A 27,130-nucleotide genomic window follows, 5' to 3' on the forward strand; every position below is an offset into this window, starting at 1 on the left:
ATATGTATGTGTGTGTGTGTGTGTATATATATATATATATATATATATATATATATATATATATATTGTACTGTGATTTATAGAACTGTGAATGTTTTTTGTGCTTTTGCATTGTAATTTGTAATATTTTGTTAGTGTTTTCTTAGTAGTAAATATATTCTTCTGTTTCTCCTATTATTATACAGTATTTCCCACATAACTACTACTGCTTGTACATAAAATCGCAAAATACTAAAGAAAATGGTAGTATGAAGCACAAACTTCCGATGTGCATGCATATTGCACAACATACAAAAAATATTATAGCTGATACAGTGTTCAATAAAAAACATCAGGTAGTTTAGTGGCATAAATATAACTTGCCCCATAAAATAACCTGTGATTAGAATAACCTGTGATTCCTGATTGTAATAAAGTGGATTATAGCAGATATAGAAGCCCATATATAAAATGCAGTGCATGAGATCAGGAATTTAAAAAGGCAAAACCCTTAACGGTCTCCTTAAGGCTGGGTTTCCACTTGGGTTTTTGTCCTGCGTTATTTTCTTGATGAAAAACACCAAGAAAACTGCCACTGCGTTTTGGCGTTTTTTCTGGAGTTTGCTTTTTTTTTTTTACCTTAGGCAGTTTTTCTAGCCTTTACACATTGGAATTTTCATCCAGCTAAAAGGGATTAGGATAAATGGCAAGTATCTGCCCCCTCCTGATGTCATTTCCTTGGTAGAGTTCTACTTAAACACGCCCCGGAGGACCCTTTTGTCTCTTTTCTGTGGTTTGTAAGGCATGCTTTATTCCGAATGTCTGCTCCTCTAGGAAGATTGGCCCCAAATGATGGTGCAAATGGTTTGCTGTTGCTTTTGGCATGCAGGATCCAGTTGGGTATGTTTGTTTGTAATGGCATGTTTGTTCCAAATGGTGTAAAGTTCAATATGAACTTTGTTTTGGGTGAAACTGTTTGTTTCCAGCCTATTTCTCGTAGGACACAAAGATACTGGGTCCATCCTCTGCATTGTAACTGTGGAAAAAAACGCCATAAAAAACACCAAGGCAAAACCCACATGGCTTTTTCATGGCGTTTTTTCTCTCCCATAGACTTCTATTGGAGAAAAACGCCAAGATTTCCTTGCAAAAAACGCCAGAGTGTCAACATGCTGCGATTTTGAAAGACTGCCACAGAGCCCCAAAAAGCATAAAAACGCCAAAGAGGACTGAAAAAACGCCAAACAGAAAAACGCCAAGTGGATATGGCATTGTGCGATTTCCTATTGAAGAACAGCTAACATCTGTCCGCAGATTTTTTTCACTAATAAAACGCTGTGTGGCTGAATTGGCGTTATTATGGGCGTTTTTGGAAAAAAAAAACAAGTGGAAACCTAGCCTAAAAAAGACAATAGGGCTTAAAAGGTAAAACTTGGATATACATGTGGAACTTTGTATTTGGCATCTTGTTTTCTAGTGGGATTACACTGATTGAATAAATGTGCTGTAAATGTGCTCTTAAACCACTGGTAGGAGGCACAGTTGTTGTACTTTATTATACTGTCATGAAGTTTACTTTTCAGCCAGCTGCACATCAATCATTTGTGTGCTTTCTAGCACTGTTATCTCATTCCAATCTACTAGACAAACACCATGATTCTTTATTATACTACCTTGTGGTAAACAATAGAATGCCCCAATCTTAACCACCCAGCCTGACACTCTGACTAATTTAATTATGTGGAGGAAAGGATTACTTCACTTCATTAGCATGGTCATAAAAAGTCAGCTGTGTTCGGTATTTGCACAAAATATTACAGCCTACAATGGCAGTCTTCAGGTTCAGATAAAGGAAGATTATTGGAACAAAAATAAATAAAACCAAGTCTACTTTGGTGCTGATCTTGAATACTATATAAAGCACTGGAGTTAAATTTTAGGGCTCTAATTGTTTTGTGCAGTGTGGTACTAACATCATATATATATATATATATATATATATATATATATATATATATATATATATATATGGTAGTAGAAGTATTAGTAAACGGTATATTCTGTATTAGTATTATATACTGTATATTCATCCCTGTGTTTGCCTGATTAAAATCCAAGGTATATGCATGGTACAACCAAAGAGCAGATCAATTCTACTAGGGTTGTTGGAGAAGTAAATATTTGAAGGATTAGTGGACTGTAATAAAATCAAGGAGAGAATGTAACAGTCTTTAATTATTTGTGTGATTTAACAATTGTTTGCCTTTGTATTCCTGATTTTGCATAAACATGTTTAAAGGGAATTGCAGATCCTGATTCTAGATCATCTGAGGGGACTAGATAAAAAGCACGGTTTCCTTAATATTTAGCTACACTGAAACATGTCAAATTGATTTCTATTAAAAATCAAGTTAATGTTTTTGGGTCATACAAATGATTAAATTTCCCAGGAGGAAAATAGTAAAATTTTACTTTAGTGAAAAATTAAGCAATAAATACAATTATCTTGGCATCAAATTCTATGTAGCATTGCTTTACTTAAAGAGGAACACCCACCATTTTTTATTATTACTAGTAGTAGATTAAAAATGTTTAAAAAATATGCAGCTGTTTTCATTTTTAAAACAGTTTTAGGTTTTACATAATGTAATGTTTTCAGCAGCTGTATATTAGAATGTTTTATGTGTTTAAGCTGTGTTACATTATCACAATACACTAGACAAGCTCCTGAGTGTACTGTTTGCAGTAAGCGATAGGATAGCTCAGTCTTTTACACACAACCATCCTCTCTAACTAATGAAAGTCTATGGAAGTCTACACAGACAGATAGCAGTAAGGGAGAGGAACAAGTTCCAATGAAGGGGACATTAAAGGTACTGTCAGAGAGGTGTAATGTGAGCCAGGAAAGAGCTATGTCACGGATGCCATGAACATGAAAGGAAGGGCTGGTTGACCGTGTTAAAAGGCAGCAGAGAGCTCCAAGAGTATAAGCAGTGATAATTGACCTTTTGTATATCCACAAGGAGATTGTTAGTGATTTTAGTGAGTGCAGTCTTGGTGAGGTGCTGTGGATGGGAACTATTTGTAGAGGGTCAAGCAGAGAATTTCTGGAAAGAAAATAAGTTAGTTGATTATAATTTAATCATTCCAGCTGTTTGGATGCCAAGGAGAGAAGGGAAACTTGATGGTACTTTGATGGGGATGTGGGATCAAAGGAGGGTTTCTTTAGGATGGGAGAGATGATAGCATGTTTAAATGTGGATTAAAATACACCAGAGGAAAGAGAGAGATTAAAGATAATGGTTAGGGTTGGGGTAAGGTAACAAGGTCTTTGGCAGAGAAGTTGGAAGGTGAGATTAATTAAATCAAACAGGTTTGTTTGGAGAGACGGAGAGTCAATGTACTGTAAAGTAACAGAGAATGTAATGTATGAAGCCTTCAGGTAAATATGATTTCCTCCACAGACCCTCAGCATTACGGGAACAATTTTGGAGGAGACAGATCTGTGTGGAATGCCGTGGCTGAGATGGATGGCATGGGGGTTGGCACACAGTTACATGAGCGACCATATCTAAGGCTGAGGCTAGCATATGGTTAAACTGAGCTGTGGCAATATCAGGACTGGAGGAGGTATATATTTTTGAGAGTAGAGGCAGAAGTTTGTAAGCTGTAGAGTGTTATGGTCACTGAGGTTTCAGTTGTTTTTTTTTGGTGCTGTTTTAGGTAGAGAGGGATAGGAGGGATTACAAGGTGAAACATAAATAGGGTGTGGTCAGACATAGAGAAGAGAGTGTTGGAGAAATGAGATATTGAACAAAGTGGAGAACACTAGGTCAACTTGGTGGCCATCAAGGTGTTTAGAAAAGGTGTATCATTGTGGGAGACCTATAGCAGTTTAGAAGCAGTAGCTGAGGATGATTCAACAGTGTAGGGATGGTGGAGGAAGGCAAGCGAGAAAACCATGCAGCAAAGTAATCAAGGAATTGGAAAGTAGGACCAGGAGGCCTGTAGATCACAGCAACATGCAAGGCAAGTAGAGAGAAGAGATGGACAGTACATACTTCAAAAGATGAGAAAGAGAGAGAGAATTGATGACAAACACTAAAAACTGCAGCAGGGCAGATGAGGATTCCAACAACCCCTCTTTGTCTGGCTCCAGGTTTAGGTGTGTAAGTAAAGTATAGACCACCATAAGAGAGAGCAGCAGGAGACATAGTGTCATGTGGAACACTTTCATAATAAATAAAGAGCCACAGTGGAAAAATGGCTACCTTCCTTCTTTCTTCTCCCCTCCATGAGAGGAGGTGTGGCTGATTGGCCCTTGCTATCTTAGGGGGTTCAAAGGGCCATCAATTTCTCCCCTCCCAGGTCAGAATTTCAAAAAGATGGGTTAATTCTCCGAATCCTCTTCCGAAGAGGGGAACCTCGCATGTCTCCACTGCAACATATTCAGTACATTTATAGTACAAAAAACACAATCCAGTAATTGCTAATAAAATTCAACTCAATCAAAAATATAAAAAGTGAGAAATTTGATTAGCATGCATGCACAGAAGAAAAGTGCCCGAAGCCCATTGGATGGTATAGAAAAATATATTTCTCCTGCCAGCTGCAAGCAAAGGAAACAAAGTTTCTATCTTATTGCCTTCTTATCTATATTCCTTTTTCAATTCATGCAAACTCACTAAACTTAAGGAAACCAGGTACTGAAAATGCACACTTTGAAATCAGCGGATGGAGTTCACACTGTAGCATTATTCAATATGATTCAGAGAAGTAATCGGCAAAACTCACATTTCAGTTTGTGGAGTTTTATAATTGTTTTTTTTTTTCTTCCATATAGTCACAAATATTTTGTTTTGAGGTTTTTGGGAGGGGGGGGGTAGGATAAAAAGGAGAACTTTGCTAAACATTGTTAAAAACAAGCTTTTATCAAATATTTATGTTTATTTGTTACCATGTAAGACCTATTTACCACAAAAGTGTTTTATTGTAGTTTTTTGTAAATACCATTTAAATTGAATTAAATGGATGTTTACCAGTGGTTACAAGCATAGCAATTGAAGCTTTGCAATACAAGAGATACTTATTTTTATATCTACAAAGAACCATAATAAGGCAATGTTTTTTTATGAGACAAAACGTGTTCCATGTGTTGTAAGAGAAGTGAATCTGCATATGAATAGGCGCTTTCACAGATTGCAGCATTTTCCTCAATTTGCCTTAATAAACAGAAATCGGCACCTTCTTCAGGCCTCCTAGAGTAACATTGTTTCATTTGCTACATAAAAGGTGAATCATTTACAATTTAAAAAGATTGTAAGAGTGGAAAAATATAGTTCATAATTCCAGAATGTGTTTCTGCAGGTATCTATGTTAACCGGCGGCATGTGAAAATTACTTGTAGACATGGCGGCTGTTAAAGAAAAAAAAATCTGATTTTTTTTTAGCATAATTATGTTTTCTTATTAGAATTACCTGTTATTATTTTGGAGATACTAGTTTTAAAAGTAAGGGACCACCAAGGCACAGGCATATCTCCATCAGAAGCAAAGTCATGTCATAGGTTTCAATACATAATGATTATCTTGATCTTTAGTTATCATTACATACGTATTAAGAACACTGATATGTAAAAAACAGGATTTAGGGATTTCACAAATCTGTTAAAGTCCATTTAAATTATAGGCTGATAAATTGTTATTGGCAAGGGATGAATACAAGCTCCATTTCAATACTTCTGTATTTTTTTGCTTGTGACGAGAGCCATTTTAACTTCTAATGGAGCCCTGGGCAATCCTCTGTTGTTGGTACCTTAGGCATGTATTTTATATATTGGGACATTTTGTAACCACATAAAAGCTTGTTATAAATATATAAATATACTATATTTATGTGTTTGTATACTAATTACATATTTGCAATCATACCCGGTATTATTGGTTGGTAAACACAAATTGGTTGGTTAAAGAACACAAAGGGTATTTCAGTCATTTCAAATCTAGAATTAAACATTTCGTTTACTGACAATACCAACAAGGAAAGGTGCTCACAGACACATACCTTGTAATAGGCAGCCGGCCCCTGCCAAAAATAATTGAGGCGTGGAGGGGTGGAAGGTATAATCTGTCCTAAGTTTTACCCAACTTTTACTACGCTTTCTCTAGCTCGAATCACATTCTGACACTCAGGGATCAACCAGGACATCGAAAGATAATTAATCGGGAAAGGCACAGCTGTAGATGCCCCCCTGAGGATGTCTGGGTACTGGGCAGCAGCCATTTTTTCCCTTTGATGAAGACTTGCTTGTGGCTTTTTTTTACCTTGTATCTTTATTTCAACATAACTGGCAGACAGATGGCTAAGTTGAGCCCTGGGCAGATGTTTATTTTGCCCAGTGAAAGATATGGTCAAGGTTGTAGAACATAATTCATTTTAGCTGTTATTTAATTAAATCTTATCAACGTTTATTAATTTTCTGCATCAACACCTATGGATGCCTGCATGTCTGTTATATCACAAAAAATATAAATAGAAGGGTTTGGATATTCAACAGAACCAGGAGTTATGTTTCTAATGTATTTTGTTACAAAAGTGTTCCTTCTGATGAGTAAGTGGAACATCACCTTTAACCAACACACGTGTTGACTGTAAATATTGTGGTTGTGATGCGAATGTGTGAAGTTTAACTATTTTGAGAAATATAACTTAATTGTAACCTTTGCAAATATTCAACAGAATTTTTATACTATATGTTTTGATAAAAATGTATTTTTCTTGCAAGGTTTCTTTCCTAAGGCATAATAACTTGAAATATATAAAAAATAGAAAGCAGTGCATTGTGCTAATAGATTAATATCCCTTATATTATGACTTGTTTTCTGTTGTATATTATATGGAGATAATGCAGAGGAGATGAAAGTGTTGGAAGAGGTCGGTGACTGGGTTACAAAGTCATAGCCCTATTTTGTGACACACAGTCTTGTTACCCAGAAGACCTGTTCAGTACCAGTACAGTTACAGAGAGGGAGGAAAGTAAGAAGACAAAAAAGTAAAGCATCATCAGCGTAGCATGTAATATAAAGTAAAAGATTAATATTCCAAGAGAGAAAGTATAGATAGAGACCCACAAACTGAACCCTTAGGGACACAAATGGAGAGCAGTAGAGAATATGACTAAAAAGGAGATGTTACAGCAAGGATGGATTAAGGTTGGTGGGCTTCTGGGCCGACACTGTTACAAGGGCCCTCCTTTCAGAATAAGATAAGTATATAAATATGTAGGAGGTGTAAGGGAATAGGGTCAAATGGGCAGGTAATGAAGTAGTAGGGAAGCTAGGAGGAGTGGAAACCAGATAGTTAGCAGCATTTTTTCCCATTGCTTTTTTATCCACTTTGTTTTCTGTTGTTATATTTTGCAAAATGCCTCCCCATAATAAAAATGTCTAGACAACGTGGCATAAAAAGGTTTGTTTTTCCCACTCTTACACTTGTTAAAATCTCATATAATGTTTGTGTTTCTCAAAGGATGCAATTTTGTCACTTGTGAATGATTTAAAACTGACCTATGTTTTATAAATGGCGCTGATTATTTGGAAAATGTCAACGCTCTTACAATGGAATCTTCCACGGTAGAAATAATAAAATTTATTTATATTTTCAATCTGTATTTCTGTGATACATTCATTATGTGTTTGCTTCTTCCTCGTATTGTGAACATTTAAAGTGATTTATTGCAACTGTTTGTTGGTGATAAAACATTTTAGAATGCTGTGTGATTGCAATTGGGTCTGACACTTTAGCATTAGCATTTAACATATGTGTAATAAATCATGCCCTGTCACTTTAACTTTTATCATATCCCCACAACATTTTAATCTTAGTAAATAATTACTCCAGGTCGTGACTACTAGGAGAGATGTTTATTCATAAAATATTATAATAAATCAAATTTAGAAAAATAGATATTTGTCATACTCTACCATGGAAAATGTTAATTTTATTTTGTAACCTAACAGAGCAGATTCTGTTACAAATGTTGATGAAGACTTTGTTACAAATTAGGGATTAATCTAGCCTTGGTGCAGTATTAATCTACATTTTATTATAGACAGGAGGCGAGTATTTTGCATTAAACCTTCTTTACTGTTAACCTCCAGCAGCAAAACAGTTAACAGAAAAAGAAGAAAAGAACTAATCAGAACATAGGAACAGTCTATAAAAGCCTTGACATCCGAACCGGAAGAAAACGACATCCCAGGCACAACGCAGAACAGGAAACAAACTCTGAAACACGGGAGCTCAGCAACACCAACATATCAGACAACAGGAGGACGGCCTGAAAAACAAAAGAAACATGACAGTACCATGCAAAACATAGGCTGCTCATAAAATACACAGGAAAAAACGCGGCAAGAGACAAGCATCAAAGATACACCACCAAGACAGGAGCCCACATGGATCCCACCCAAACGACAAAAAAAGGGGGGGAAGCAAGGGAGGGAAAATACTCGCCTCCTGTCTTTAATAAAATTTAGATTAATACTGCACCAAGGCTAGATTAATCCCTAATTTTATGGCAAGACAGGAGGCTTCGTATTTTGCAGTTTTAACGCCCCCCAAGCAAAGCCAACGCAGCATGAGCCGGAGGACGAAAGTAAAAGGTCCGGAACGTAGATTCCGAGACAAATCTGCCGCAGACAAAAGATCCGAAAGGGAACAGCCCGCCGAAAAAGCAGCGGAAGCCGCCGCACCACGGACCGAATGCGCCCCAAAGGGCCCCTCAATGCCGGCCAAAAGGAGGATCCACCGGATCCACCTAGAAATCGTGGGGACAGAGACCGGCCGAAAAGGACGCACGTAAGAAATAAAAAGCGGACCAGAAGAAGACGAACGAAACTGGGCTGAAACAGCGAGATAAGATTGGGGGCAACGAGCTACACAAAGGTGAGGACGGTCAGGAAAATAAGGATAAGAAACGGTCGAGGAATTAGATTTCGTTCTACAAAACACAGAGACCGAAACACCCTCAGGAGAAAAGGAAAAAGAAGAGACGTCGAAAGCACGAACATCAGAGACCCTCCGGAAAGAGACGAGACACAAAAGAAAGCTAGCGGAAAGGACAAGAGATTGTTGTCCGGCCAAGCCTCCAAGAAATTGAGGACCCGAGAGACATCCCAGAAGGAGCCATAACGAACCCCCGGGGGTCTGGAAAGCCGAATACCACGGAGGAGGCGACAAACCGAGGGATCCCTACCGACAGCCAGTCCCTGAACCGGAACGTGAGCCGCCGAAATAGCCGAACGAAACAAATTAATGGTGCAGTAGGACCGGCCAAGGGAAAACAGGTGGGCCAAAAAATTGAGGACCGCCGTTAATGGTGCCGTAAGGGGATGAAGGTGATGAGCCAGACACCAGCGACTCCAGGAGCCCCAATCCTAGAGATAAGACTTTCTGGTGCCAGAAGCCCAGGATCCCCAGAGCAAGTCTCGAGCCGACTCCGATAATCCAGGCACATGCCAGGATCCCCGGAAACCGACCAAGCCACCAGAATCAAACGACTCTGGAGGATAAGAGGGTGAGGATTCCCCTCCGGATCTAGAAGTAAGTCCCATGAAGAGGGAAGGATCAGGGGATCCGCGAACGACAGCTCCAGAAGAAGAGAGAACCACGGCTGAGTCCTCCAAAGAGGGGCTATCAAGAGGACTGACACCCCCTGCCGGCAAACGGAGTGGAGAGTCCGGAGGATCATGTTGAAGGGGGGGAAACGCGTAAGCTCCCCGAAGTGGCCACGGTTGCAGGAGGGCGTCCACCGCCACCGAGAGAGGGTCCGGCAGCCAACTGAAGAACGCGTCAGTCTGGCGATTCGCCCTGGACGCGAACAGATCCAGATGGAGTGGACCTCGACAAAGGTGGAGGGAGTGAAACACGCCTGGGAGAAGACGCCAATCGCTCACGTCCCTCCAATGCCGGGAGAACCAGTCTGCCACTAGATTTTCCTTCCCGGGCAGGTACTCCGCCCGGATAGACAAATGATTGTCCAGGCAAAACTGATAAAGCTCCTTGGTGAGCTCCGTAAGAAGCCTGGATCTGGAACCCCCCAACCTGTTGATGTAGCGCACGGCGGAGACGTTGTCCATGCGCAAAACTAGGGAACAGTGAGTGGCTCTTTTCAAGAAACTGCGAACCGCGAAGGAGCCTGATAACCAAGACCTTGTCTCGGGGCAACCTGAGGACCGACGCCACCGAGTCCACCGAAAAACTGAGGAACTGAATGGTTTGAGTCGGGACCAAGACCGACTTGGCCTCGTTGATCACGAAGCCCAAGTCCTGAAGGAGATTGACCGGGGGAACTCCATGACCGGCTTTAGGAGCTTGGTGAAGCACCATGGAGCCGAGCTGAGGCCGAACGGGAGGCAAGTGAACTGCCAGAGATGGCCCTGCCAGCGAAACTGCAAGAACCTCCGATCGTCGCGATGGACCGGGACAGTGAGGTACGCGTCCTTGAGGTTGAGGCGAGAGAACCAATTGTTTTGAAATGCCGGTACACCACAAACCGATTGACAGCCCGGAGGTTGATGACAGGACGGAACTCCCCGGACTTTTTGCTGAGAAAGCAAGGAGGGGAGGACACCCGTTCTATGGCGCCCTTCGCGAGGAGGGAAGAGAGCTCAGAGTGGACGAGGGACGCCGCATCATGGGACAGCCTGGGAAGCGGAGAGGGGAAACACTGACGAGGAGGGGAAGTAAACTCTAGCCGGAAACCCTCCACGGTTTGAAGGACCCACGGATCTGACGAGAGGCGCAACCACACATGGGAAAAATGGGCGAGACGGCCCGCGACAGGAATATGGGGAAAAACAGAAAACAGTCTTACCTGAGGGTGATCTTCCTCGGGAGGAGTATCCTCTGCCTCTGGTGCCACCCCTGGGGAACGGGAGCCGGAACTGGGACCGATAAGAGGTGGAGGAGTCTGGAAATCGGGGTCTAGCGGCGAACGAGGCCGATCTGCTGGCGGCATGACCCCGCTGCCGGCCAGTCCTGGAGGAAAAACGACTTCCAGTCCTGAAAACGCGTCTCATGTTCGTCTGGGCCTTGGAGAGAGAGGTGAAGAGATTCACATGCTGACTAAGGTCCTTAATGAACTTTTCACCGAAGAGCAGACCCTTGGCGTCGGCACCCAGTTCCTTAGGGGCCAGCTCTGTCAGCTTGGTGTCCAGTTTAAACAAGGCAGCCTTGCGACGCTCCGATGAGATGGCACAATTGGCGTTGCCCAGAAGACATAGGGCTCTCTGGGTCCAATCACGGACCAGCTGGGGATCCAGAGGAGAGCCGTCTGTAATGGCCTCGTCTGCCATCTGAAAAACTTGAGTCAGGGGGCCTCCACCGGAGGAGTCTGCGCAGTACTCATCCAGGATCTCATAGTCGGTGAGGTCCTCAGTTCGGAGGACCGAACTGCGCACCTTCTTAAGCGGGGCTTTGCCCTTTCCCGAAGTGGAGGGCGCCTCGTCCCAGGTGCGCTTGTGCGAGGCTGAGGTGACCACAGGAGAAGCCAAACCGCCAGCGTCAGAGTCCTCAACTCTAGTAGGGGAGACGAGAGGCTGGCCGTACGAGAAGATTGAAGCTCCTCTAGAGCGGCACACAGCGATGCAGCCAGGGCGGAGCGGAGCCATGCCTGGGCGGCAGCAGGAAGCAAATTCTGGGAATCGTCTGCCATTTCACTCCCAATGTGTCTATATGAAAGAACACAGAATAAACATTGAGTAACAAACCAAGGCCCTAATACCGGGCAAAAACGGGGAGCACCCGTATAAGCGTAAGCAAGGGAGGAGGGGGTCACCCCTTATGACATGGGTCGTGTACCCGAGAGCGTGTCTCCAAGCAGGAAATTACATGTATGGCGGCAGCAGGGGGAATGGCACACGGTAGGGGGTTCATCTACAGGAGTAAGTGGCAGGGGTTCAGCCAGGCCAGAGGGGTCACCTACAACTCAATCCAGTAATGGAGATGTACAAATATATATATCTATGCAGGCAGTGTGACACAGAGACAACTGCAATAGGAACACCTAATAGAAGTGATGGAAAAAACCCAAAGCAATAACCAGCCTGCAGGAGACAAGGAAAAAACTAAATAAACCTAAGGAAAATAAAGGGGAAGGCCGCAGAGCAGACCAGGCCCCAAAATGGCGAAAGGGAGAACGCACAGTGCGGTGAGGGCCAAAAGCCCGCCACCCGAGCCTAAAACTGACCGGGGAAGCCGACCAGAGCGCCCACCGCGCCGCGGGAAGAAACAGAACACGAATCCGCCGTGCGGTCTACAAAGACCGCCGCAGAAACGAAAAACCACCGCGCGGGAAAAGAAGACAGGAGACCTGACGCGTGGGAAGGGAAAAAACCCCGGCCCACGGGAATGAAAGACAGCCGCGTGAAGCAAAAACGCCGTGCGGCGGGTAAGATTACCTCACCGCCGCGCGGGGAGCAAAACCGCCGCTAGGGCGAACCAATCCACTGTGCGGCAGAGTAATCCGCCACACACGGAAAGAAATAGACCCCACCGGAGACCAAATGAGCGGTAGAGAAGGAGGGATAGCGGGAATAGATGAGAAACGCACGTGGAGGACCGTGTGGACAGGGGCAACAGGCAGAAAAAACAGCCAAAGGTAAAAAAATAACAAAGGGTTTTTACAAATAGAATGGTTATAGTATAGTTGTAAAACAAAGAGAAAAAAAATAAATATATATATATGTATAATGTTATCAATATGTAGAAAATATCTATAATGGAATGTTCTCACCCGGAGGTTAAGCAGCAAAGAAAGAGGAGGAGTTTCAGGATGTCAAGGCTTTTATAGACTGTTCCTATGTTCTGATTGGTTCTTTTCTTGTTTTCCTGTTAACTGTTTTGCTGCTGGAGGTTAACAGTAAAGAAGGTTTAATGCAAAATGCGAAGCCTCCTGTCTTGCCATAAAATTACTACATTTTCTTTAATGTTAACACCGAAAAGCAGCAGTGTAGATCTTTTGGATCACATTGCAAGGTGATTCATAACAGAACTGTCACTGTCACGATCTGTCCTGTTTTTGCAGGCAGAGGTCTGCACAAGTAGCTCCCTTAGAGGTCTTTCTATCTTTGCACTCAGTAGGGCTTTAAAGGGGGAGTAGAGACAAGAATAAGGAAAGCAAGTAAAGACAGAAAGAAGATAAATTAAATAGAGGATAGGTATAAAGGAAAAAGAGAAAAGAGAAGAGAAACAAAGAGAGGAACAATAAAGAGGAAGGAAGGGATGATAAAAGAGGAAAAGAGAGAAAGCTAAAGAGGGTAGGGATAGAACAGAGAGGGGAGCTAATAGAGAACAATGTTTTTTTTAAGGTTCCTCTCCTTTTTTTAAACAAGAAAGCTTACTGTTGTTGTCCCATGTGTCCCTTTTTAGCTTGTTTCAAATGTTTATAAAAGTAATAAATATAATGACCATTAATGAATGTCTTGCATTGTGAAAATTACAAAATAAATAGTAAATTAAATATGGAAATTTGATTATTGAATGTTAAGATCCATTAGCAGAATACTAATTGTCATGTATATATTACATGGTAAGATGGAACTTTAATGGTACAAACAGAGAAGAAAGACCACATGATGGCAGCAAAATTCTGATTCATTTTGGGAACTTTGTTCAGCTACAGGACACAGGACTGGAATTTACATAAAATATCCTAACATGATTAACCAACCAGTTTTACATTATTAAAGGTCCAATTTATTGTCCTGCAAACTGAAAACAGACTTCTTTGGGTATAAATTGTGTTTGAAAACTTATTCCTAGTTTGTTTACTAACGTTTTTTATTTATTTTTTAATATCTTTGAGCATAATCATTAGCGAGAGGGGAAAAAAACCATTACTGTGTGACTAATTTTAAACCCTGTAAATGCAACCCTGCGTTTTACCACTTCTCTTTCTCCATGAATCTATGTACTTTTCTGGCCACTCGGTGCACTTCCACAGAAAGGCGCCTCTGCCCTGTTACTTCAATCAGAGGGGAGAGGGTGTGACTAGACGCTCTGCCCTTTTGTGGAAGTGCACCGGGAACAGTGACATACCTGAGGGGGGTCTCATCAGGGCAGTGTCACACTGGCATACAGAGATGAAATTGTTCACAAAGGGTCAGTCAACGTTGGACAAGCCCTTTGTTAACAATTTTGGACCAGTTCAGGGGAAGCGCGCCCCTGGGTGTCAATATTGTACCAGACTGATGAGTGCACCAGTGTGACGGACCAACCAGGGACCTCAGGTTGTCCCTCTCCGCCAAAAGCGACTTCTCCCTTCAGGACAATAATTCCCCGCAATCCGTAGGCAATATCCCCAAGCAAAGTAAAGGGATATCGCTATCCAGTACCCAAATAACCAGGCAAGACTAGTCTTTAGGTACAACAAGAGGAGAACTGACAACCAGAATGTAGTGGAGTCACATAAAGCAAGGTTATGTGACCCTGAGGTTAAACACTTGGTTGCTCATAGCCAGAGAAAAGCTGTGGTTGAGGTAAGGAGGTGAGTGAGAGAAGGAGGGAGCGGTCAGGGAAGGAGAGATAGGTGAGGGAAGATGTATGCATGCATGACTATATGCACATTAGATTGTATAAGTGTTTGTATGTAAGCATGCACAAGGTTGGCACTGTTAGCTGTCTTGGGGCGAACATGGCAGACAAGCTGTTTAGGGACAAACATGGTGGCACAAAGGTGGCACTGTTAAGTTGTTTGGACACAAAGATGTCAAAGACAGCTGTTTGGGCACACAGATGGCACTGTTAAACTGTTTGGGCACAAATATGGCTGTTAAGATGTTTGGGCATATAGATGGCACTGTATGTATGGCACAAATGCTGTGTGAATGTACAGTAACAGCAGTTGCTCTTGCACACAGTTTGACCGACCACGTGCTAATTCAACCAATTTGAACATCCGTGATCCTTCTAGTATAGTTGACATGGATGACTGATCTCGGTGAAAATCATTAAATTTACATTCGTCTTTATTTTAATTATAAGATGATCTCTTATAATAAAAGAAAACAAAACATTTGAAATGGTGCACAAAACAACAAAGTAGGTACTCGGTATCCATGCTTAATGGAAGAAGTGGAGCTCAAAGAGGAAAAGTTGGAGCCTAAGCAGGAGGGGCGGGACAAAAAGAGGAAGGTAACGTTTACAGTGGAAGGGATGTGTGGGGCAAATTATGATTAGGGGGCATGTGTGTTTAGTCAGGCCTAGGGCAACACAAAACCTAAATACACCTGTTATGCAACTATTCAGTTTCCATTTATACAAACTCTATTACATTCCGTGTTCTTCAAAGGGACAGTTTACAGTCCTTGCCAGCCTTATCAGAGAAAAATGCATATTTACATTCTTTATGATTACTTTAAAATGAATTATTCAAAAAAATGATTACTTACCGCTTCCCACTGATTGGCTGCTTAAAGCCAATCAGGGAGAGGAAAGCACTCCTATTAAAATCACATTTTGCACATGCACCCCACCCACATACACAACATTCACTAAGCCATCCCTAGAGCTGACTAGCAGTAAAGCATATCACATGACAGCAGATGTATTTGGCTAAACACATTTTCTGGATGGTTAATAGTTGATGAATAAGGAAAGGAGAAAATACATATACGGGAATTCTGCGCAATCCTCCTATGCATTTACAAAGTCATAAATTACCCTGCTTTTTAATGAACTGTAGCAGTGACACATGACATTACAGCATAATTAATGCAACATTTTAACATTTTGTGATACCTAATTGCTGTGTTTCATAGACCAACTGGTCATATGATCTTACTCGTTTATTGCCAGGGGCTGTCATCTTACCCAATTCTTTATTTACTGTTATCATAATTGTGATTTTATATAGTGGTTTATTTTTTTAATGTCACCTGTCTATAATTTGACAGGATTGATGATAAAAGGTGTTTCATCCATGGTTTTCAGCTATTAAACATCTAATTTCCTAGGACTAATTACTTTGCAGTTTGGCTGTATTGTTATCAATAAATCTGCAGATTATTCTAATTTTATCTGTAATTCCCCTGCCATCTGGTTCTTTTGATCATGTCCAGACAATTCACCTTCAGCATGCAGCACCTCCAGTAATTTAATGTTTGTCTCATTAAGAATATCATTACAAACTTCTGTTGTAAGATATTTATATTACTGTTTAGGAATATAACATATTTACACTGACAGCTCCATACCAATGGTTAATTCTCAGCTACCTAAGAGAATTTGGCTGAACTTTAAAATATATGGGTTTAACTATACTATCTCCTTATATTATTTAAATATGGAAAGGCTGTAACTTTCAGCACAGTTGGTGATTTCTAGCATTCATCCAAAACACATCTGGCAGATAACAAGATTGATGAGTAATATCCAGCCCTGCCCAACATATCTTGGCCAAAATGATCATAGACTGCCTAAAATACTTGGTATGACTCCGGTGGTATTTGTAGTATTGGCGATAAAATGAAGAAAATTTAAAAAGTATCTGGAACTGACCCCCTTTTTTTAATAATAAGAACAGTCCAAGGGGCAATTGTGCCATTTTCCTTTCTGTATACCCATATGATCTCCTTGTCACCACATGTCACCTTTATAAGCAAAGGATTAGCCATGCCATAGTTCTACAAATTAAAACACACAGTAAAATACACACTAATATACATACGCTCATTCACATACATACTTACATACTTACATACACACAGTAATATGCCAACATGCTTACATGCATATTAACACACACAGTAACATACTTACACACTAACATCCTTATACACTTGCACTAACATAGTAGCATAATTGCACACACATACTTACAGACAATCATACTTACACACATACATACACTCCTCATACCTTTTTTGGCTCAGGAGGGGGGAGGCCGGTGCCAGCTCTTCAGCTCCTTGCAGTCCTCACATGCTGTTTACATCTGAGCGCCGGGAAATGTCACATCATGACGGTCAGTGCCCATGCTGGGCCTGAGGGTGTGCAACACGCAGAAGCAGCCTGGGGGGGGGGATTGGACAGCCCTACCTACAATGTGGGGGTTCCGTTATGCCAGTGCATTTGACATCACACAAGTAAAATATCACATAAGCAATGTTTGCTATAATACTATATAGGGCTTAACAACTCATTCGAAACAGTGTTTTCTATGCATTTTTAGCCCTGTGGAATATAGACTGAAGTTTCCAGTTGAATAATTAGTCATCTCTTCAGTGAACACATTCATTTTTGCATGTAATTACTAAAATTGTTCAGGGCTTTTTGAGAATTCAACAATTTTTTAATGCCTTTTGGTATAGAAAAACACAAACTTGTAGTGTTATTGAATTATGCTAAAACCTGAATTTTCCAAGAATTGCATGATAATATAGGTGTTTTAGGCACATATAAATGTTGTTTTTTAACCAGTAAAAGTGAGATTGTTTAAGATTTTCTTGGCACAGATATGAAGAAGAAGATTAATGTTATGTGACATTGTGGCCTCCTTTTTACAAGAAACACAGAATATCAACATAAATAATTTAAAGTTAATGTGGTACTAGAAGCAGACATGTGTTAAACATCCAGTGCTTACCACAGGCATTTTGTGTAACCTCACACACTTTACAGGTTTATGCTGACATTAAAAAGCGAATATTAGAATTCATTTTTAAATTGTTTATGTATATATAGATACTGTAGATAGATAGATAGATAGATAGATATGTGTATGTGTGTTGGTATATCTCATGGTTCTATTATATAAATATTTTTTTCAAATGATACTCTCTACCTGTTCAGGTGTATTTTCTATTTTTAAGATAATTTGCCAGGTCCCTTGGATCACTGATTCCAAAGGTATGTACACCAAAAATTTACTTAGACTACTAGGTGAGGTTTAATATACCACATGCATAAATATCCAAGATAACCTTTCAAGCAGCAAACATAAAGCAAAATGTAATTTGTATGCACACCATTGACTGAAAGGGATAGCATGTGGGTGAAGCTAGTGATGTATGCACTCAGCTACATCTGTGCTTAATTCATCCTGAGCCTTTTGGCTTTATTGGAGAACCATCACTGACTTCAAGCTCTTTGGTATAATCACTCATTATATTTGCATAAGGAGGAATAAGCTTCACTTACTTGACCTCTGATTTTAAATCTACTGTGTTGTTAGTCCATTGACATAATTTTGGTATGTTATCACGGTGTTTATAAATATAGACTTGTACATTTCTAATTATCAGCGGGTATTTAAAGTTGGTTACTAACTTTCACTGTTGCAGGTAAATATTCTTATATAATAAATACATAAAAAAAAAACTTATGTCTAAGGCTTGAGAAAGACCTGTGCATCGAAATGTTGCCTGTGTGAAATAAACTCACCTTACCATTTGAGTGCTGAGTCTTTATTTTGGATTTATTTAGGTCCCAGGTATTTAGGTATCTAGGAGTTTTTACAACAGGAAAAACAAGCAGACTAGATGGACTGATGTCAATGTTTCTATGTTTCCTTTGTCATAGGGCAGAAGTAACTTAAACATTAAAATATTTTGTCTAAACATTTGGTAGACATGTTTTTTCTCGATGCATCACTTGCAGATGCTGTCTGACAATCCAGCCATCATATGTACATCCATGCATATTGTAGCTGAGAGGTCCTTTTAAATTATTGTTGCGTCATCCTCATAAATACACTAGGGGATTCTGCAAAATCCCCTCATGTACATTTGCCTCTTTCCATACTCCTAGCTATTTGTCGTGCATGAGATGTGTCATCCGAACGCATCTCTTCACATGTGCCAATGCTGATTCAGTGACTGCAGGTGGGGGTATAATCAGATCCCATTGATTTCAGTGGGAGTCATTTTCTGGAGCTATATATCTGGGAATATATAGCGAGCTCTTGCGCATGCCAGTTTTAAACTTGTTTAGTATTCCTATTAGTTTATATTATATATTAGATACCTAGTAGGAATTCAGCATATTCAATTTTTGTATACTTTTGTTCTCTTATGACAGTTTTGTGCTGAAGCTTTATGAAATTCAATGCAATGTTAAAATTAGATTTTGGCATTGAAATTCTAACATTAAAATTTCAGACGTTTTGTATTTTATTGCGTTTCTACAAATAAAATATACAAAATCTTGGTTCTGTCATTTCCTTTGATATTTTTCTGCTTATTTGAATGGAAACTATGTCCTCAATTGCAGCCTCTGTGGATGAGGGAAAAAAAAAAGTGAAAAATATTTGAAATACTAAAGCCAGGTTTAATAAATTTAAAAGAGGACACTTGAAAGCAGAAACCACCTTGTGTTTTTTTCTAAAAAAATAAAAAAATAAAGCAGAAATATTCAGCCCAAGGTCAGGTCCATCTAAGTGGCCCAGTAATAAAGTAGCCCATACCCAAGTTACAAAGGTATAAGCTTGCAGGAGCAGCCCCCTCTACTCATGTACCAATATTTCTTAACGTTTAATCCTGCTGTAAAATTATATATTTTTAAAATATTTTTATGATTTTCACTGTCCCATTGTATCTGGAGGCACCTACCAGATTTATGTCCATCCTTAGTGGGGAGAATGTGTAAGTTTAATGTGATTCATAATCTTTGTATAGATACAGTCAACCTCTAAGAATAAATGCAAGAAAATCTATAAGAAAATGAGAAGATCTATGAGAAAATTGCATCTTCCGCTTTTGTTCAGGTTAAGTTGCCATATTCATAGTTCTACTCAGGTCCAGGCTTCGTGGGGTAGGTTGGAGACACCTGGATGCTTGATCTACAAATTTAGCCTTGGTGATCATGTTCATAAAGTCAGAATAAATCCAGTTTTCCACCTAGAATTTGTCATGAAATGATCTGAGACAGAGACAGAAGCCTGTTCACCGTCTGGAGGCTAACTAATGACAGAAGAAGAGAAAGTGCTTACTAACTGCTTACAATTCGGCCCCAGCACTCTCTCCTCCCTTGGTGGGGTAGACTGATGCAGGCATTGGATTAGAGCCTGACTTCAGCTCACATTTGCTTGCTTAGCTTTACTGACCAGCACTAAGTATATACCACTCAACATTACTGATTGTAAATGATAAAAAGTGACCCGGAGATTAGTTTTGTTAAAATGTGATCTAATATTTCAGTCAATATTAGAAAGTATCAGTTTCTGACCTAACCTTTTCATCTCTACTAGGTCCTCTGAGCTCTCGAAAGCTTTTGTTTATAATATCATCTTAATTTGTTTCCTGATATGCGGCAAAATACATCAGGATACAGAAGGCAAGAAGCAGCAGGGTACAATCTAAAAGTAATACAGCAGTGAATGATTAACATCATTAGTAGCACTATGGTCACTAATAATGTGAGTTTCCTCAAATTTGTCTAAAAGCTTAACATAGCTGGATTATAACATATTTGCTAAATTTCAAATTTTGACGTAAGAAAAATGTAAAAAACGGAAGAAGAAGAAAAAATAGGGGGGAGATGAAAAGATGGGAAGAGAGGTTTACCTCCACACCAAGGACAATTTGTATCACCTGCACGTTATTAAAAAGAGTGTTTAGAACTAAAATCGCATTACCCAGTCCGACTCATGCAATATTAATATTACTATAAGGAAAATGTGATTAATTTTAAAGGGATCTCAACAGTTCCAGAATTAATACATTAATTTATTAACATTACCTATAGGTTATGTTTTTTGTTTTGTAATCATTTTTAGAAATGTAGTTCGCTCCAAAGGATGTCTTAACCAACAAAACTGGCCAGTTAAACAATAGTGAAAAGAGGGGAGAAGTTATACAGATCATGAAAAAGTTATAGTATGGGTTAGAGACCGCTACTGCCCCCCAAAGGCCGCATTCATATAATCTTTTGACTGCTTTTGCTTACTGGGCTAACACATTCCTGGTTCAGATGCTGTTCTATTTTGTAAATATGCTAGATGTATTGCTCTTCTGATGGTGTTTCCACCTGGTTCTACATTGGAACATCTCTTCAGTGTGTGTTGTACTGTCCTCTTAAAAATATTTAACATAGTTGCAGTTTGTTGCTGGGAATGTTTTTTTTTTTATCAGTAAGAACAAGTTGTCCTCAAATTGCTTCGCTAGGATTATTGGACATGATTAAAAAATGTATTTCAATTGATGTCTTTCTTCAAAGGCCCTAGCAGGAGCACTTGTCCGAACACTAATAGCAGGACTATACTGTAGGTTGAATACCAGGGGTTAAACATTAAAAGACAAATATAACCCACATATGTGCTAGGATGCTACACTTACAAAATATAATCACAACCGTTTAAAAATGTGTAAGCAAATCATGTGAAGAGGATATATATAAATGGTAATTGAATATCATATTCCTGAATAATAAGTATCAATTAATATAAGTTTATCGATGTTGTGGATTCAGATAAATTCAATATTAAATCAGGATACTTAGAGGAACAATCTAGTCCTGCAAACTGGTCTATTCTTTATTCAGTTACTGGAGTTAGAAAATAAAAATTCTGTCCTCACCAGAAACCAGGTGAAGTTAGTATGAACACATCTTGCTCAGTGGCACTGGGCCACTGAGTGGCTGAACTCCTATTTAAATAAATAGGAACAGCTGCAATATTGAACAATTATCATATAATTTATACAATTAAACATATTTCTCCCCTCACCTCACGTCCTTGTGCTCATCTTCTTGCGTCTCGCTTTGCGCGTCTACCAGTTAAAGCTGAGCGGAATATGGCGTCATATACAACGCAGCCCAACCTGACTGACACGCTGTGGGAGTTTGAGTAGGAGATCTGTCCAACAACAAGATCTCTTTAGGCCGTGCAGCTGCATTGGCGGCCATGCGGTGGCCGCACATAAAATTAAATGGGCGACCCCAGAGGCAACCTACTGGGAAATGTACGGCATTGTGCCAGTTCGCCTACAGACTCCCAAAGAATCCAGTCAGCAGTGTGCTATCATACCATGTCAAAAGAGTTTGCAGGGATACCTTGCAGAAGACTATTAGGGGAATCATATTTATTAAAGATTTCTGTTTCTACAGAGCAAATACCATCAGTTACCTAGCCTATAAATTCAAGTACATTTCAGTGACTCAGTTGAGGTGTACATTAAAAAGTTATGGGTCTACAAAATTTAACTGTGAACGCTCCTTCTCTTTTATTAGACTGTGAACCTTATATGTGTCTTGGTGGTATCTTATTTAGTATATGGTATCATTTTAATAAATCAGTAATTAGGAGGGTTTTCTTTCCTGGCGTTCCAGACCACCTATCCATTTTGTCCCAATTAAATATGATTTAGTCGAATATCTAAGCTACTTTACCCAAATTATGTGTCAGATTTGAAGACCTGTTTAATGCAATGCACACCAGTATACGCATTAACATTTTTCACCGCAAAATTCAACTTTTTAAGTATAAATTATGTGTAAAGTAATGTTCCAGGAGGCCCAGCTCTCACAGAAATCCTTTATAGTTTTTCCTGATATCTCAGGAGACCATTCGGAGTCTGAGACCTTCATTGATCATGTACAGGAAGGTTTCATATACATTTTTACTGGCATGTAATAGCTTTTTGTTACAACAAGGATGTTTTTGTTTCTTAAAGTATTGATCCATAGAGGGAGACTTTGCAAACACAAAACAGAACAAGAAATGCATGTATGACAAGTGTTCCTTAATAACTGTACAAAATACAGGAGTAAAATTAATTCAGCTGGAGAATCATCCTACTCAGATAGAAAATATTTCAGATTATATGATTCATCCAGTGTTCCCAAGTTTAATTTGATTTTAATTTATCAGCAGGGCTGCAATACATTTGAGATGTGTTTTATATACAGTCTATTTATCAAATGTATAGGTATACAGTATAGTTAACCTTATGCTCAATCCGAAACCCTTCCAGGAAAATAAACAGATATAAGAGAAGAAAATACATCTAGTAGTTTGTGCTCGTTTTATTTTTAATTTTTGATTTAACCATTTCTCATTGGGCTTCTCTTGACCGCCAGTTCCCTCTAATTGCTATTTGATTTATCATATATATCATTTATCATATAGACCTTGCACTAAGATAATTCCCAGCAGATCTTTAAAGCAAATTGTTTCATAAGCATTTCACTATTTATTTTTATTATTATTTATCGTTTCATGGTTAACATCATTAACAGCAAATAAGGGCCAGTTTTAAAGTGCCTACTTCTGCACAAAAAAACTTGGGTCCCCCTAAGACCTAAGGGACGCTGTTGGCCATTTATGTTTCACCACTTGGTTTTGAGCGCATGCATTCTGGTGTGTGGGGGTTTGCTTGTCTGTACGCCAATCTAGCCTTTCCTTTGTGATCCCACATGGCATTTCACAAAGATAACCAATAAACTATGGGTGCTCAATCATGAAGAAGCAATCCACTACGTAATACAGGAGAAGACTTTAAATATATGAAACATTAATCTATATATATCTGCTCTTTTCCATCCCTTCAAAATAAATATATCCTCTTTCATATTTCGAAAAGGCTGATTTCCTGATTATCTCAAAAAAAAATAGATGCGCTTCAAATGTCATTTTCATTACTCTGGTCCTCCTGCAACACATTAAATATGCAGACATTAATTTAGTAATTAACTAGATTATGAATTACTGGTAACTATCAATCAGAAAATGGCAAACGTGTCTCTGATGTTATCTATATTCTGTGATCTTTTTATCCAAATGTTTTCATATATATTCATGAGGAACGATAGAGAATCATTTTACATCCAAGATGCATATGATAAACAAAATGCTGCAAGAACGTGAGGATTATTATCGAACGTTTTCAAAGTTGTTTTTTTAGCTGACATTTATCCATCTTGAAGGAAAAATAATATATCTGTCAAGTGATAATAAAGGATTTTATATTGTATTTCCAGGTGGATCTCATACGTCCTACAAAAGTGACTGGAATAATCACACAGGGAGCTAAAGATTTTGGCCATGTACAGTTTGTGGGTTCCTATAAGCTTGCTTACAGCAATAATGGTGAACACTGGGCTGTGTATCAGGATGAAAAGCAAAGAAAAGACAAGGTGAGAATGAAAACATTCAGATGTTGTATAGAACATGAGGACAACACTAAACAATTTCACCAGATTTCTCCACAGTCTAGATAACGACTGGAGAAAAATGTGTAGATGGGCACATCAGATAATGCATATCTAATTATGTGTAGCCTGTTGAGATATACTGAATTTTTATCATCTCAATTACATACATTTAAAGATGATGCCATTGCTCCTGGATTGGGGTTCGTGCAAGAGCCACGTAGAATGTGTCCTCTACCCTAAGCAATATGGCTTACTTTGCCCGGTCTTTGTGCATCTCCTGGTCTTTGTGGCATCTCCACAGTTTTAGTGGCCAATGCTGCTAACGTAATATGTCAACAAGTCAACATGTCAGTGACTCTGCACCAATGATGAAATGAGCTGAATTATTTCTGTGCACTCACTCTATGGACCATGTACTGGTAAAGGACATGCCACCAGAGGAACAAGTCTCAATGTTCCCTCAGAGAAACCCACTGTCACCACTGTTCTCTTTGCAACTCCTGTAGCTATTTCACTGTATAAGGCATATAACTTAAATTCATTCTTCTTATTATTATAGCCATTATTTCTATAATAGCATGTGATGAAGCACAGTACAAGAAAAAAAGACAAAGCACACAAAATGTAGACACATTTAACTGTTCAAAGACATACTGAGATCCTTATTCAATGAAGTCTACAGTCTAGAGGCAGTGCTACTTTATGTTACAAAGGATGAATGTGTTTTTATAGTAAAATAATTTTAGTCTATCTTCACAAATCTCTCTACAATTCTAGGAGGAAAAGACAATAGTATAATGCAACATGTTGTTTAATAAAAGTGGTCCCTGCTGCTCTTCTTTCACAGTGAAGGAAATAACTTGTTATTACGTTAGCATTGACTGTGCTTACTGATCCATCCAGGGAAAGCAAACAACTGTCTCAATAAAGCATATTAAATGAGAATTATGTCTTAAAATGTAGCATGGTTATATGTAATTGTCACTTAGATGGATTAATGCCATGTACTTGCGAATGTTTCATTTCCATATGGTCTCAAGCAATGGAATTATACTTCCTTTGAGAAATATTAACAACCCAGCTCCATTAGTATGTTTTTTGCCAGCTGCTGCCTAACTTATGACTGCCTTGAAGATAGAGTTTGGAACAACTGTTTCCTGTTGGGTGTTTTATAATTTCACTGTTATGCTTAAATTGTTGCTTTACAGAGCCGTTGATTAAGCTGGAAAGCTTTTACATATTTCTTAAGGAAAACTCTATCACATTTAAGAAACCATAGACATGTAGTGCTTTAGGCTTCATATTTAAACATGCAGTTTTGGTTCACACCCATACACGCACATATATGTACTCGTCTACATTATACAACAGAAAAGAAATGCGTCTTGTGCAGGCACTTGTTCCACGGCGTACCTCTGCTACAGAAGGGATCTTTCCAGAGAGACAGCCCCCATTTCTCTAGTACCTTCGGTGATGGCGATGGTGATGAGTGGAAACTGCAGGTCTGTCTGCATGTAAGGCTAATGCTCTATTACTGTGTCACAATCCTCTAGCTAGGAGTGTGCAGTTATAGGAGCAGAGATACCCTGTGCCGATAGGAACTTGGCTCCATATGTGGATGTATCAATAGCTGTATCAAGGAGAACTGTAGACAAATGGATCCACACATACAATCTTACAAGATGTGTTGCTTTCTAGGAACTGCAACAAGCAGCAATATTGGGAACTACTAAGTGTACCAACATTTCAGTGGTTGTGTTTCCAGCTCATCACCTGCATTTAAAGAAGTTTTAGTCTGTCCTTTCAAGCAGAATGCGTGCTTGATTTTGACAGCCCATGGGTTACTCTCGGCGAGTGCTTGGACTCACAAAGCCAGTTAAAAAGCTCTTGGTGACCTGGGCGAACTCAAATATATGTACCCATGGATCTCCTAACTCCACTTATTAATATTCCTTGTATTTCACATGACACTACTATAGAAACATGACACAACTAACTGGCATAAAGTAGGTTCCTAATTTTGCAGCTGGGGTAATCTAGCCATGGACAGTCAGGATTCATGGTTGTATAAAAGTAAGAAACAATAAGACAATGTTTACAAAAGTTTCACAATGATATTGCATACATTTTATAAACAAAAACGAAAAAAAAATGCATGCAATAAAAAATCCATGATGCGTGTATGATCTTACAGATATATAAAATAATGTACTGTATTGTTGTTTCATTTCTAGGTATTTCAGGGAAATTTTGACAATGACACACACAGAAAGAATGTCATCGACCCACCCATCTATGCAAGATATATAAGGATCATTCCATGGTCATGGTATGGCAGGATCACTTTACGAGCTGAGCTGTTAGGATGCACAGAAGAGGACTGACGTCTTTTTGTCACCTGGAAAAGCGACACACAATTAAAACAGAATATCATTGGATAATAAAGGAAAATAAATAAAAAACACGAAAACTGTATAAATCCTGAAAACGAATGAATGGTTTTAATTGGATTTAATTGAACAAGTGCTCACTTTTTGGTAGGCTGGTAACTTTTTTTTGCAAAGGTGGTCTGTGCCTGCCCTGAAAATTACTTTATGTCCTCCAAATATTATCCCTTTCTAATGAAATGTTTTCATTTTCTTTTTAGCTGTTCACACTGGTTGAAATATGTTGAGGAGAGAGGCAGCATCATTTTTTTTATTTAACAAGCAAGACAAAAAATGCAATTATAGAGATTTTCCTCCAAGCTAAAGAAATCATACTCTGAAAAATTGTTTGCATATCAACATTATACCCTGATGCTGCAGCTTTAGCAATAAGTTTTCTCTGGGATGACTGCATTATCCTAATTGCTTCTCTTGTGCCTATCAAAATATTAGTATTTGCATCACAAATTTTGAAAATCTATTTGATTTATACCCATGAATATTTTTTTCATTATTATTTTGATTTCTAGTATGCATGTTATAAAGCATGTTGTGTTTTTGTTAAATAGGCATTCCAG

General features: G+C 39.2%; 1 protein-coding gene across 1 annotated transcript in view; it reads left to right on the forward strand.

Annotated features, from left to right (window-relative positions):
* Nucleotides 1-26,510, forward strand: part of LOC149303055 (EGF-like repeat and discoidin I-like domain-containing protein 3) — a 168,901-nt gene extending 142,391 nt beyond the window's left edge. The window contains exons 11-12 of the mRNA XM_089481815.1: nucleotides 23,953-24,108; nucleotides 26,361-26,510. Of these exons, the coding sequence (XP_089337941.1) occupies nucleotides 23,953-24,108; nucleotides 26,361-26,510 (306 nt within the window). The remainder of the gene's footprint in view (nucleotides 1-23,952; nucleotides 24,109-26,360) is intronic.
* Nucleotides 26,511-27,130: the final 620 nt, after the last annotated feature.

Source organism: Sceloporus occidentalis, unplaced genomic scaffold, assembly GCF_023333645.1.
Source record: "Sceloporus occidentalis isolate IW3139 unplaced genomic scaffold, rSceOcc1.0.p SCAF_16, whole genome shotgun sequence".
Taxonomy (NCBI): domain Eukaryota; kingdom Metazoa; phylum Chordata; class Lepidosauria; order Squamata; family Phrynosomatidae; genus Sceloporus; species Sceloporus occidentalis.